Below are 13,248 nucleotides of genomic sequence, written 5' to 3'. Positions count from 1 at the left end.
GCCTAGAACCAGGGAAGACTTGCGACGTGTACGGATTCACAGGCCGGGCCGCCAAATACGGGCGTTAAAGCAAATGCTTAAAGTTAAGAGACGGTACGCCCGTCCCGGACACGAGAACACGACTCAGGAGGACTCAGCGCGAGGGAAAGTTATAAATGATACCACGGGCGGGAGAACATTGAACTGAAGGCACGAGCCAGGGAACAGAGGACCTGAGGGCTGTTCACTTGAGCGCATGGGGGCTGATATGACGACACCTAACTTGGGTCAACTCAACTCTAACATTGATTTAGTTTTGGAAGCCCGGTGGAGGGACACCGTCGGGATGGGCGAGGCCAGGCCCACGAGAATAGCGGAGTTGAGAGTTAATTCTGTGCCGTATAGAGTAAGATCCGCGTCAGTTTTGAGGGTGGTGTTGAATGGTGTATGTGGAGTGGTGAGTGCTGGATTCAAGCTGGAGTGGAGCAGAGATCATAGAACTGGTCTAGGAGGGCCATACACGTTCATTGCATGCTGGATGTTGTGGAGCGAAAGGTAAGTTGAGTTAAATACAAGCAAGGCACGAAACGATCGCGGAAAGACGGATGAAATGTATAGCCCAGGAAGATGAGAAAAATAGATTACGATGTTGAGAGTTCAGGGAGTGTGATACAAAGTTGTGTCCAATCCAAAAGGATTACCGGTAATACTGAGTATGCGATATGAAGACAAAACACGCGCTGGGCGAGTACATGAATTAGTAATAGGGTCGATTGAGTAGAGGACATATGTACCACTGGGGATACCTTTTTGAGGATATGTTTTATGGCGGAAATGAAGGGAGGAGGAGGAGAGAAGAGGAACCGAGAAGTGAACCGAAATGGGAAAAGAGACTGGGCTGGAGGGTCCGATCGTGATCGCCGTGGATATGCGGCCTCTAAATTGAGCCGGGGCCGGGATAACGGTCTTACGGAGATAATAATTGTCTGTGTGTATGCAAGGTACAAGGGTTTATAAACGTAAGGATGATTATTATTGGTTGAGAAGAAACGGCGTTCATGAACTGGTTCAAAACGGGTGACAGGCGCCCATATGACGAAATGGATCGGAATCCCCGATCTCTGGGTTATCACGGAGATATCAACCTACTTATATTATAATACATTCCTCTCACACAAAAATCAATATACCCCCCCCTCATCATGTTCGTCCAGTCCTCTTCCCTCTGCAAACTACCTCGAGAATTATTCGAGAATATCGTCCTAGAACTCATCTCAGACGATGGCCTCATCCTCCCACTTCTCCAGTCTTGCAAACAAATAAATAATATCCTCGGCTTCCCACAAAATAAACATCTATACTCGCGCATCTTTCGCTATAGATTCAACTCTGCCGCATCAGCCAGACGACTCGGTGCTCGTACTCACCACTCTCGCCATCTTGCTCACCAGTTAGCATGGTACTCGCAAGCCTTAAAATGCATTAGAAGGGCAGATATCTACGATAACGCCGTCCTAGACGCTTTCTGGGCTTCTTTCGCACTCATGTCTGAGAATGACGGAAAGAATCGTCATCTCCTCGAGGCAGCAGGTCTCCCAGATTTCGTAGACGAATTTGTTCGCAAACGCCTATACGAAGACTCCGCCAATACAAATGGCTGGCCCAACGAATCCCCCATCAACTGTCTTGCATTATGGCTGCTTTGGTTCACCAGTACAGAAGGTATGTCTTCCTATCTTTCCTCGACGCCTGTCTCACACAACACCATCAGAGCGTCTAAAAGCCGAGTCTACTGTCCGACGCAACGAGATAATCAGACTCGTCCTCCCTTTTGTCATCGTTCCCTTTCGCGTAAGCCACTTTCAATTGCCCAAGTATACCTCATAACGCTCCTCTAGTACCCCTCAGCTCATGCTCCCCACAACCACTTCACCATGCCCCTCACAGAAAACTCGAACGGCAACCTCCGTCAATCCATTATTCCTGCACATGGCACCTTCCCAATCTACCGTGCCGGCAGAGCCCACACTACCCACTTCTACGACCGCACAGACCTCGAAATCGGTATCCCACTCGCTTCCACCGCTGCGAAGTTGATCTTCTTCTCACGTCGTCAAGTAACACCTATCGGAATCCCAATACATCTCCCACTCACTCGTCAACATGCTTTCCAACTCGGTTTTGGCGACCAAATCGGCCCCACTCAAGAAGACGTCCATGAACTCAACCAACATAAAGTCGTCAAGCACCCTTCTCTCGCCTCCGACTCCACCCCAACTCCCAGTTCCCAACTCGACGACGACTGGTACCGCCTCACAGACTGTATCTATCCAATGCAAAGATCTTCCCTCAAGAACACTCATTACACCTACGGCTCCGCAACAGGTCTCTGGCAAGGCCGTATCTTGGTCCCCACCGATAATGCATTCGCCGCAATTCTACAGCACATTCAGATGCCAGAAGAATTCACAGAACAACAGCTCTTCCTGAACGCTTACCCTCTCTTCATGCGTCTCCGTGAATATCACTGCGTGGACCCCCAGGACCCTGTACCAACTGGTGGGGCGGATGATGGGTTTGATGATGGCATTTCGAACGCTTGGATACCCAGGGGTATGCAGTTACACGAGGATTTGGTGAGTCGCTTTATTTTCACTGATGTGATACTGATCTTAATACTGATTATTGACCACAGTCCGAAGGCAAACTCAAACTCCAACATCACGATCGCACATACACATACGAAGCTTATCGCCCAGGCTTCGCAAACTCTCACGACGAAGCTACTTGTCGCGGATGTCAATACCGCGGGACGTGCAATATCGTTTATAGGGAGCATGATGATCAGTTTTTGGCCGAGCGGTCTCCTCAGGGTGACGAGAGCGATACAGATGCTGATCTTGATGTGGGTGACGATGATGGTCAATTCCTACAAGACGCTTCTGCGCAGTACGATTCAGTCATCGACGACATCTTTGAAGCGATGGACGAAGATTCAGACTACGAGAGCGACGAGGATGAGTACTGTGTGGAGAGGAAATGTAACGGTGTGCTTGATATCGCACTCGTCGGCGAGGTAAGCCTATTCCCAAACCCATCTTCTACCACCTAATTTATCCCTCACAGACCGATTTCCAACATGGCCAGGCGTGGAACCACTACAAATTCTATGGCCGCGTCCGCGAGTGGGACGGACTCGTCGCGCTCGTTCGTATCCCTGCACACCAGTACTCGCATCCTGCAGTCGGACTTGGATTGTGGGTATTCAGCGGGTATATTGTTGGAGGACAAAATTTCGTGGGGACGTGGCGGGCATTGGGGGAGGTGAACCCCGTTACCCCCACCCTTGAGAGTGCGTTTGCCATGACAAGGAGGGAGGAGGGGTCGTGAGGGGGTGATGCGGAGAGGAGGGTTTGCGATACGTTACCGAGGTTTCCAGGGCCCCTCATACCCCGCATGCCGACAATCCAGGACCCAAGAACCACGACTAAGAAAGCACTCATCAAGACATGACACGCCACGCCACGCCATCCATTGACCTGACCTGACGCACCACAAACCTAACTTTATTCTTTCCCGATGTCCCGCGTTCTATCGCCTCGCCTTGCAGCGCTGTATATCAAAGCTCCATCCGAATACGCTGACACTGTACTATCACCATCAACGATGTCGACTCGCTGCGGGTGTTAGATATACCCTTGCGTTTTTTTCCCACTGCAATTACATGCACATATACGTACGTACATATCATGGTTCGTCATCATTTCATTTCGCCCCGTCTCTGTTTTGGTTGGTTTTACACATGCCACTATCTCACATGTTGCTCGCTGACTGTTTCATTCACATCGCATTGCTTCCATACACAACTTTGACACTGACTACTGCACTCGCGCACGCACACTTCGAGACTCTTGTACCATTCATTCCCCCTTTTTACATAATTGTAGTTTACACCTTGTTCATTTAGTACTTCATCAATCAATGTTTTTGTCCTTGTGTTCACGTTGACGCGGACGGTTGGAGCTTGGGACAGTCTTATCTTATCTACAGCCTGAGCACACGCTTCGGGGCTGCCTCGTCACTCGCTTCTGAACAGTTCACTCGTATCGGTGTTCTAGCTCCATAACGCTGCTACCCACACACGCTGGTCACGGCGTCTTATAAAACTCGGATAGCCTGTCATGCCAGCTAAGTACTTCATTAATATTGAAACGTGTATTCAGTTATCAACCTGAGGCTGTCGCGACTTCGCACCCGACCGGCGTCTAATTAACTCGAAGTTGGACTTGACCTTTGAACTTTTTTTTACTTATCTCGCATCGGTAAGTGTTTGTGCCATCGTTACCATGAGAGAAGTACTAGTACTTACCAGTACTTTGAATTCAAGTTTGATGTCGATGATTATTTATCACGTCACTGCACAGGATCTTCTGCGCAGGCGCTGTCAGCGGCGTATGACCATATGTACCTTGAAACTTGAAACAAGGCATTCGCAGGCTAACATGTCCGATTCGGAGGAGAGTCAGAAACCCAAACCAAACGCTTCTGGTGTCTTTTACTGTGACTGCCCAGCGGATTCTCGATCCTGGGGAATCCCCAATTAGACCTGACTAAGCTTAAGGGCATGCCATCGAGCTGGCATCGATCTCATTGTTGTTTGCTAATAGCTTCATCGTGATCATCGTGATCATCCCTAGCTAGGCTAAGTAACTTACGAACAAGTAGCGTTCCGTCAATGTTCCCTGTCATTCAACGTTTGAACGCTGATCATCTCTTTCTGCTAGGCTCAGCACTAAGTGACTGGAACGAGTAGCCGCCGTCGCGTTCTCCCTCTTGAAGGTTACTGTGGAAAATCCCTATCCCCATGAGAACTAAGCATGCCGCAAGTAGTGACTACTCAGCGCTCTGCACCCCAGGACTCAGTAAAATGCTACCTGTTGACGTCACATCTCGTCTTATCTCACGAGTAATATCTAGGGGACTTGGGACTTTCTCAGGCTTTACCATTTGGATGCAGAAGAAGTCGAAGCCGTGTCGGAGCTACGATTTTAAGCGCATTCGTTCCTTATTCGCTTTCCATGCTGCTTGGCCAAATTCCTTGGAACTGCGATTCATAATGCATACAGGTACGGTACGGTACGGGACATGAGCTGCAGGTTCAAGTTTTATTCCGAACTCGACTCGGAGCCTCGTTTCCAGTTGCGTGCGTGCGTTGATCGGGCCGTGCCATGCGAGTGAACTGCTACTGGTGGGTCGGAACGATGACTTCGAGTTGGAAAAAAACTCATGACACAGTTTCAGATGGACTTGGTCAGAAAAGTTCTTGTGCTGTTTTTGTGCACAGATGCGACCCTGAGTTCTGGACGGATCTGTCCACCCCCGGCGGAACATCGATCTTGAACCATGCGCACGCCCGTACGTACGGATGCCCTTTAGAGGTATGCTGCCATGCGCGCAGCAGATGCTTGGCTGTGTATGGTAGTAGACGCGATATCTGCTAATCCTTTCCAGGTATTTGTCTACCGCCGGCCGCCTGTACGTACGTACAAATGCGTGAAATGTGTATGATGGATTGGCATCATGGTACTATGACGCCAATACAGCATACACGGTACGCTACGATGCGTGTAAAAGATGCTGTGTAGACGGACAACCTCGTACTTGCCGTTTCCATTGTATCTTTTGCGCCGTGTCTGGTGTACTCGCGCGTCTCCGAAGTTCTACTCGTGCATCCCCTTCTAGTACTCACGTATCTCATGATATTAATCCATCTTCTTGTAATAGGCCACAAAAGGTACGTATTTACTAGGAATGACGGCACGAGGAGGCTGAACTTTGTAGCAGGCGGCAGAAGATCGATAACATATCACGGTATCAGTTACGCATGTATCTTTTACGCGTGCTGGAAGTTCTAGTACTAGTGCGTCCTCTTTCATTAATCCATTGCACTATTAGCTTCACTTCCTGCGATACGCCACACAAGCTAGCGAAATCCGAGGAGAAAGACCTACTTACTTGAATCATCAGTTCTCTTTCATGGTTGCCAAGCACCACATTTAATCACCTGGGGTATTGAGCTGTGATTATCGCACTTCGACTTCTTCAAAGCTCGGAACGCCACAAAGCTCTCATGGGGCACTTCGACTTCGTTGATGCGTCACCAATTCCATTTGCACATTCGGGCACTAGATCGTCGTTGACCCTGCACAAGTCTCAAGTCAGCCGCGGCCGACATAAAACCGACAGTATTGATGATGAGCTTCTGAATGTTTCGAGGTAACGATATCTGCTAAAAATATTATATTATGGTGTTCTCATTTGTATCACGATGCTCGTGTTTCATTCAACACACCTCGAGGTTCTCTCTAGAACGCCACGAAGCTCGCCTATGGAGCTCGTTGGAGCTCTTCGCTGAAACATAATCCAATTTGATATTCTCGAGAACACCAGTTGCTGTGCTTGTGTTCCCCGCGTTTATCAAGACCCCCACGACCCACATCACGCGCTTGCTAAAAATACCATGTTCTTTATATATTACAAGACCCAATAGATCTGGGGGACCTCCGTCGTCTGTTTCTGGAAACTGAATAAGTATTATAAGTATTTCGAAAAACGGCGATCCTTCAAGTCACCTCGCCAAGCACCTGGAATAAAATGAGAGTCTGTAAGTAGCTGCGTGGCAGCTCCTAAACCTCTAGCCGCACACTGGGGGGACATCATCCAATAGCATTTCGACGATGCGAGCCGACTGCTATAGGGCCCTGGTGCTGTGACTTATCTTGTGCCACGGCATCAATCAAATATGCAGATGAGGCGTTCTCCTCACCCTCGAGAACAAATGATCTCCGTCGGCAACTCCCGAAGCAGGTTGGACATGGAGCCAACACAGCTCGCACTATCATAGGCACTTTGAGAAAAAATGGTAAGTTATGGTATGGTCGGTAGCAGTCGCGGCATTGTCCTTTTTCCCGGCCGCCACACGCAGTTGGCCTGTCTTCCGTAGAATTCCATAAGTCATTTCTCAGGGGCTCCTTGTTCCCCAGTTGAACGCCTCACGAACACTAGCTAAACTTCATTCAGATAAATGCAACTCACAGCATCCGCCCCCACGCTAGAAGACCAAGCACAACCTGCTGCGCCGACCAAGATAGTCCTCGCTGGGAAATTGTTTGATCCATACACGCTCGAACTTCTTGATAATCAAGCCATAACGATATGCAATGACTCTGGAATGATCCTGGATGTTTCACCGTTGTCAGCAATCGGTAGTAATCTGGTGTCTTTTGACGGGGAAGTAATAGACCTACGGCACTTGACGGTACTACCAGGTTTCGTCGACACTCACGTTCACTGTAAGCACATCACTTTCATTTCCGCGATCGGAATTCATCTCAGGCTGCCACCTGCTGTCAGTCTTCTTACATCCGTACGCGGAGACCTCATGGGTGGACCAGGTTACCAAAGAGAGCATCGTCGAGCGCACCATCAAGGCCACGGTGCACGCTAAACGTACCTTGATGGCAGGCTTCACGACAGTGCGGTGCGTCTATCAGCCGTTCTAGCGTAGTTCTCCGTTTAACGTTGGTGTTCTGTTCCTAGTGATCTAGGTACCGAGGGTGCAGGGGACGCAGATATTGCGCTACGCAAATGTTTATCGAGCCCTGGTGCCCTCATACCCGGCCCGAGATATTTTTGTGTCACGAGGGCAATTGCACCCACGGGAACGTACGGTTCGTATTTTTGCTGGTTGATGTATTTTCATACATGTGCTTTTCCATCTCGTACATATGACTCATGCGAGGGCCTGTCCAGGTCCAAAGAGTTCCCTCTATGTCAACAAAGAAGGTATCGATGATGTCACCGGCGTCGATGTAGCAGATGGAACTCAAGAGTGTATCAAGGCCGTCCGGAGGCAGATTGGCGCGGGGGCAGATTGGATCAAGGTGATCGTCACGTTCCGCCATCATAATTGTGGCAAGGCGCTCATATATACTCGCTCGTTTCCGTTATGATTGGAACGATATACAGATCTATGCAGGTAAATTAATCCTGGTTTGGATTAGATCTGTCGGTCATCTCCGTTGATGCTTTCTTAGACTACGCCGTTCGATCACGGGCTTCTGAAGTCTCGCGTAGGGTTGCGGCTGCGTCCATGGCCACATTCGATTACGATGAGCTGAGGGCAATGATCTGCACTGCCCATGCGTATGGGGTCAAGGTCGCCGCTCATGCAACGAATAGGTCAACCATTATACCTCTGATAAGTCTCGGAGTGGACTCCATTGAGCACGCATATGATATGTTCGCTCCTGATTCGACTGCGGTAGAAATGTTTGAAGAATATGCAGGCCATAAAACCAAATATGTTCCGACCCTCGCGGCATATTATACCATGACTCAGGGGAAAGGAGAGCTCTGGGATCGCGCTGCCAATTCTTTCAAGGCGGCTTTAGAACTAGACTTGGACAATATTTCATGCGGGGGTGATACCGGGGTTTTCGCTCATGGGGCCAATGCGTTGGAGCTCTCGCTCATGGTTCGGTTGGGTGCTGATTGGAAGAAGGTGCTAAGATGGGCGACTTTAGGTGGCTGGGAGTGTATACGATCAAGGATGTGGGAAGGCGAGGCAGGAAAGACCCGACTCGCCCAGGTAGGTGATCTCAAGGAGGACCCAAGGATTGTTGGTGATAACGAGGTACCGTTTGGGGCGGTGAGAAGAGGGTTTATTGCTGACTTGATTGCAACACCGGGAAACTTTGCGGCAGATTTCGAAGGTGCGGTATCCGCGGAAAGCATACAGTTTGTCATGAAGGGTGGCAAAATCTATAAACGTGACGGTTTACCTCTTGTGTAACAGGTACTTGTAGTACATAGCTTTCGCGCTACGCACGGCAGTTTTTAGGATGGCGAACTCCTCGGGTGACGTTAGAAATGCGTATGAAGTTGACCACACGGCGATCATTTGCAGTGCCACCTGTAGTCACTACGCCCATGTACCGGTAGTGTTTTTTTTTTACAAAAAAAGTTTAAAAATACAGAATTGGTTCATTTCCGTCGGCCATGTAAGGAGAGTTTCAGTTGGGCGGTGAGTCCTCTGGCCTCGACCGCGATGCTGATGAAGTCACTGTAAACTATATATACCCACTTGAAGACCAGTTGCCGATAGGATAGCCGTGAGATAGCTTTGTCAGCAACTATACAGCTCTTCGGGTTTTCTCTTCAAATCCCAACACTTGAGTTTCCTTACATACCAACCAGTCCTGCTTCACAAGAAATATTGTTTGAAGCTCCCTCGCGATCGTGGCAAGACGCTTGTTCTTGCTCCTCACCTATTTCAGCGCGCGACGTTAAACCAGTTATAACCAACGACACTCGACAACCTCGACAGTCTCCCACAAACAAGTCAAGGCCCCTCGTTTGTATCTCACAGCAGGGGCCTGTTACGTTCGTGGAATATGAAGTTGGTCCGGTCTGCTTGCTGCGAGGCCTCGTTATGAGGTTGAGCAGGTCAACAGGTGGCTGGGTCAGATGCGTCTCTGCAGAGTTGAGGTCGGCGGCTTTCTTTCGTCGAGCTCGTAGTTTTGGGACAAACATTTTTGTAATTATATATCTATTTGGAATTTAGAATTATTGATCTCTCGTCCTTGGATTTGAGCGCTTGAGCTCCCACCAGGAGATCCACAAAGCTTGTCGTTATCCTTGTAAGTCCAAATGATTGATCGCTCCATGTTGGTCTAGATAGATCGGAAGGAGTCTTGCTGTGCAATTGAAACAGTCGACTCACCAAAACATTGCGAAGTCTTCGAAAGGTCCTTATGCACTCGTTATTTCACTAGACTTCATGGCAGCGCACTACGAGGACTTTCAGACCTGAAATTCCTACTACTGTGTTTCGAAGATATCAAAAGTTCAAGACAATAACTTCGGTGGACGATAGTAGTGTCTTGAGCACTTCACGATTTGCAAAAGTTTAACACCGACAAAAATGCGTATCAAACGGCAGCAGTTACATCGCATCCACAAGCGCACGGTTTGGAATTTGGGTTATGTGATTTTTATTTTGTCACTGTTCAACTGGACCGCGGTGCTGCGGCAACTCTCGTCAAGAAGGATGTAAAGCTGTGATTCTAGCACTCTTCGCCTTCTCTGCGGATTTTGATGTACGTTCATTGTCCAAGCATTTCAATTCCTTCGTTGTGTGGATGATTTTTCGGATACTCCATATCGATTAGGCCAGTGGACTATCATGGATCTGTTCCGTGGCCCATCGGTCGAACTCGTTTAATTTTCGCTGGGCATGCTACACTCATGTGATTTTGTTTTGTTTGCACAGTAGTGGATATAAGATATCACGTACGAGTTATGTATTTTGGGATTACGTTTGGGGTACACGCTCGCGTGCGGAGAACATTAATACTAGGTTCGAGCAGTTGGTTTCAATGATTCGAAGCAGTGCCGTAGGGACCTCCAAGGCCAGTAACAAAGACCAGATCCTGTCGCAAGCCAAGTGCAAGTAGGTTTTGAACTCAGACAAGCGACGGCGCGCCATTTCCTGAACGAGACGACCGAAGCTTCAGATTTAGCTAATTCAACGTTACTCGCTTAAATGGAAACGCTAACAACTATGGGGGGTATGACCACTTGGCGGGACCGAGGAGGTACGGGACAGCCTTTTGCCGCCACGGATAGCTACTATTTTTCTTTTATTTCCTCATTGTCTTCCTCTCCACCTGTTTCCCGATGATTTCTCTCCCCCTTGTAGCCATCGTACTCCTTCCATTTGTTTTTGCTGCTCGCCAACCAGATGGAGGTGTAGTTCATGTTCCAATCACGCGACGAAGTCATTCCGACCGAGTTGCGAACTTACCAAAAGCCGTCGAAGCATTGCGGAAAAAGTATGGTCACCAATTAACGAATGTGAAGAGCACGGATTCAAAGCGAGCAAGCACTGCTGCAATTCCCGTCACGGACGAGGTTCGCAGCTCAATTTTTCATGTACTAGTAACTCACAAATTTGACCATCATTATGTTAGGAAAACGATTCCAGCTACTCAGGTGTTGTGAGCATTGGAACTCCGTAAGTTTCAAGTTCGACACATAGCAACATTTGTAAATATTTGTTCTGTGAAGACCACAGAACTTCAATCTTGTCCTCGATACTGGCTCTTCCGACCTTTGGGTTGCAACAACTTCTTGCACCTCCTGTGGATCAGATGTACCCGAATTCAATACTTCGAAGTCGTCAACATACAAGGCTACCTCCTCCCCCCTGGAGATAGATTATGGCTCGGGATCGGCACAAGGTACTGTCGTTCAGGATAGTGTTACTTTCGGATCATTCGAAATGTCCCAGGAACTCCGTATGTTTATCTCGGTGGCTTGGGCTGATTCAGACCTGACCTTATTTTAATAATAGTTGCTGTTAACAGTGTTACCCCTGGCTTGACCGGCGACGGACTCTCAGGTATCATGGGTCTCGGGTTTACCTCGATTTCTGCCCTCCAGACTACCCCCTTTTGGGAAGCTCTCTATAATGCCAACAATCTCTCTGAACCCTTATTCTCTTTCTACCTTGAACGATACGTCAACCAAGCTAATCAGATTAGTGCTGCTCCGGGCGGTGTGTTCACTCTCGGGGGAACAAATTCGAGTTTATACAACGGCTCTATCGAATACCTGGATCTAACTGGTCCGCCATCGTATTGGTTACTCACTGTTAGCTGTCAGCATCGTTATTCTGTCGTGTTGTCATCATGCTTAATGGTAACAAATTCACAGCGGTCACTGTACAAGGCAAGACGATCGCAATTGACCCACTTGGTGGTCTTGCTGCCATCGACACAGGCACTACCCTCATCGGGGCACCCACACCCATCGCCGCAAGTATTTGGGCCCAAGTGCCTGGCTCCACAGAGCTTTCTGGTGATTGGCAAGGCTTATATGCATTCCGTCAGTATCTGTGTGTACTGCAGGATGAGCAGAAGACTCATCTATTTCTAGCTTGCGACACCAATGTCACCGTTTATATCTCCTTCGGCGGTACAAACTGGGCGATCAGTCCCCTAGACATGAACCTTGGTACCCTCAACGGCACAATGGCTGGCAACGCGAGCACTACTTCTCATATGTGTGCTGGTGGTATCTTCGATATTGGCATTGGTAGCGTTCCTGATTGGATTGTCGGCGATACCTTCCTGAAGAATGTGTACTCCGTCTTCCGTGCTAGCCCCCCTGCCGTCGGCTTCGCCCAGCTCGCCAGCGGCTTGAGCTCTTCAACTGGATCTTCCGACCCGAATCCGGTGCAGGTGACTGGCTTGACACCCCTGCCTACTAGTACCTGCGCGAGCTCGAGTGGAAGCTCGAGCAGCAGCAGCAGCACAAGCTCTGGATCTCCTCCTCAATCTCCCATCAAGATCATCACTTTATCGCTTACTCTTCTTGCCTCTGTTGCAGGTTGCTTCACTCTCTTCTTCTAACTAGAGCTCATGCACACTAATTTGAAAATTCATTCACGACGTATAGATCATTCATCTGTCTACTTTTGTAAACCAACATTTATAGCAACTTACCATACACTGTATAAATCATTTATCTTTTTCTTCTTCTAACGTACAGTGCACGCATTTTACGACACAATTCTCTGTATGAATTACGCGTTGACGAAACTTTGCAATTTCTCAATCTGATTTTCTGATTTACACGATGCTTTTAGTATCCTTTCTGAATAGCGAGAAAGAACGAACGATCATTGATCTGCATCCGATTATGGGCCAAGCTTTTGATAAGCATTGGATCTCCGGCCACACGATAGCCGGGAGTATATTCAAGGGCGCACTTATTGCGATAAAACAGTTCATTTCTTCGTTCACAATTCGTGGGTGCACCGGAAATGCCACACAATACGCCAACGGTAGTCAGATGTTTTCGATACTGCAGGATCAATCGTAAACCAGACCCACGACTACCACGTTCATCGTAGTTGTCTTGCCGTTATGAGATGATAGGCCAGATCACGTTCAAACCGAAGGTACAATGTTGAATATGACCCTCACACAAACCTTAGGAGCGGCCACCTTTGGCTCGGAGGCAACAAACTGGAAAATACAAATTGAATTTGAAGTCGAATTTAGGTGTACATATCGTGGAGGTATACAGTCTCACTGAAATATTGAATTTTGAGTCATTGGCAACGTACCCATAGCTGGATGCTACACGCGAAGTGGTTAGATGGTCTCAAGAACACTTGAAAAAAAGGGAGAGGACGCACGA

General features: G+C 48.4%; 3 protein-coding genes across 3 annotated transcripts; all 3 read left to right on the top strand.

Moving 5' to 3' along the window:
* The first annotated feature begins 1,122 nt into the window (after positions 1-1,122).
* F5147DRAFT_218457 (uncharacterized protein) lies at positions 1,123-3,536 on the top strand. Its single transcript, XM_041428655.1, has 5 exons — positions 1,123-1,701; positions 1,751-1,830; positions 1,878-2,615; positions 2,675-3,055; positions 3,106-3,536. Exons 1-5 carry the CDS (start codon positions 1,182-1,184, stop codon positions 3,367-3,369), a joined length of 1,983 nt encoding a protein of 660 aa, XP_041291940.1. The 5' UTR covers positions 1,123-1,181; the 3' UTR covers positions 3,370-3,536.
* Positions 3,537-6,979: 3,443 nt separating this feature from the next.
* Positions 6,980-8,873, top strand: F5147DRAFT_637052 (uncharacterized protein). The gene is made up of 6 exons (XM_041432928.1): positions 6,980-7,331; positions 7,393-7,519; positions 7,579-7,709; positions 7,792-7,922; positions 8,008-8,017; positions 8,076-8,873. The coding sequence occupies exons 1-6, from the start codon at positions 7,064-7,066 to the stop codon at positions 8,831-8,833; spliced, it is 1,425 nt and encodes a 474-aa protein (XP_041291939.1). The 5' UTR covers positions 6,980-7,063; the 3' UTR covers positions 8,834-8,873.
* A 1,697-nt stretch (positions 8,874-10,570) lies between these two features.
* Positions 10,571-12,623, top strand: F5147DRAFT_753697 (aspartic peptidase domain-containing protein). Its single transcript, XM_041440260.1, has 6 exons — positions 10,571-10,953; positions 11,013-11,056; positions 11,110-11,339; positions 11,396-11,701; positions 11,758-11,928; positions 11,980-12,623. The coding sequence occupies exons 1-6, from the start codon at positions 10,720-10,722 to the stop codon at positions 12,453-12,455; spliced, it is 1,461 nt and encodes a 486-aa protein (XP_041291938.1). The 5' UTR covers positions 10,571-10,719; the 3' UTR covers positions 12,456-12,623.
* Positions 12,624-13,248: the final 625 nt, after the last annotated feature.

This window comes from Suillus discolor (genome assembly GCF_016758755.1).
Source record: "Suillus discolor strain FC423 chromosome Unknown F5147scaffold_33, whole genome shotgun sequence".
NCBI classification, from domain to species: Eukaryota; Fungi; Basidiomycota; class Agaricomycetes; order Boletales; family Suillaceae; genus Suillus; species Suillus discolor.
This window is presented reverse-complemented; position numbering and strand designations above follow the sequence as displayed.

Coding starts and splice junctions, on each gene's coding strand:
- F5147DRAFT_218457 (XM_041428655.1), top strand. CDS start 1,182: ATGTTCGTCCAGTCCTCTTCCCTCTGCAAACTACCTCGAGAATTATTC. Junction 1,831..1,877: donor TTGTCATCGTTCCCTTTCGC/GTAAGCCACTTT, acceptor ACGCTCCTCTAG/TACCCCTCAGCTCATGCTCC. Junction 2,616..2,674: donor TGCAGTTACACGAGGATTTG/GTGAGTCGCTTT, acceptor TATTGACCACAG/TCCGAAGGCAAACTCAAACT.
- F5147DRAFT_637052 (XM_041432928.1), top strand. CDS start 7,064: ATGCAACTCACAGCATCCGCCCCCACGCTAGAAGACCAAGCACAACCT. Junction 7,332..7,392: donor CGTCGACACTCACGTTCACT/GTAAGCACATCA, acceptor ACCTGCTGTCAG/TCTTCTTACATCCGTACGCG. Junction 7,710..7,791: donor TGCACCCACGGGAACGTACG/GTTCGTATTTTT, acceptor GGGCCTGTCCAG/GTCCAAAGAGTTCCCTCTAT.
- F5147DRAFT_753697 (XM_041440260.1), top strand. CDS start 10,720: ATGATTTCTCTCCCCCTTGTAGCCATCGTACTCCTTCCATTTGTTTTT. Junction 11,702..11,757: donor TTGGTTACTCACTGTTAGCT/GTCAGCATCGTT, acceptor ACAAATTCACAG/CGGTCACTGTACAAGGCAAG. Junction 11,929..11,979: donor GCAAGGCTTATATGCATTCC/GTCAGTATCTGT, acceptor ATCTATTTCTAG/CTTGCGACACCAATGTCACC.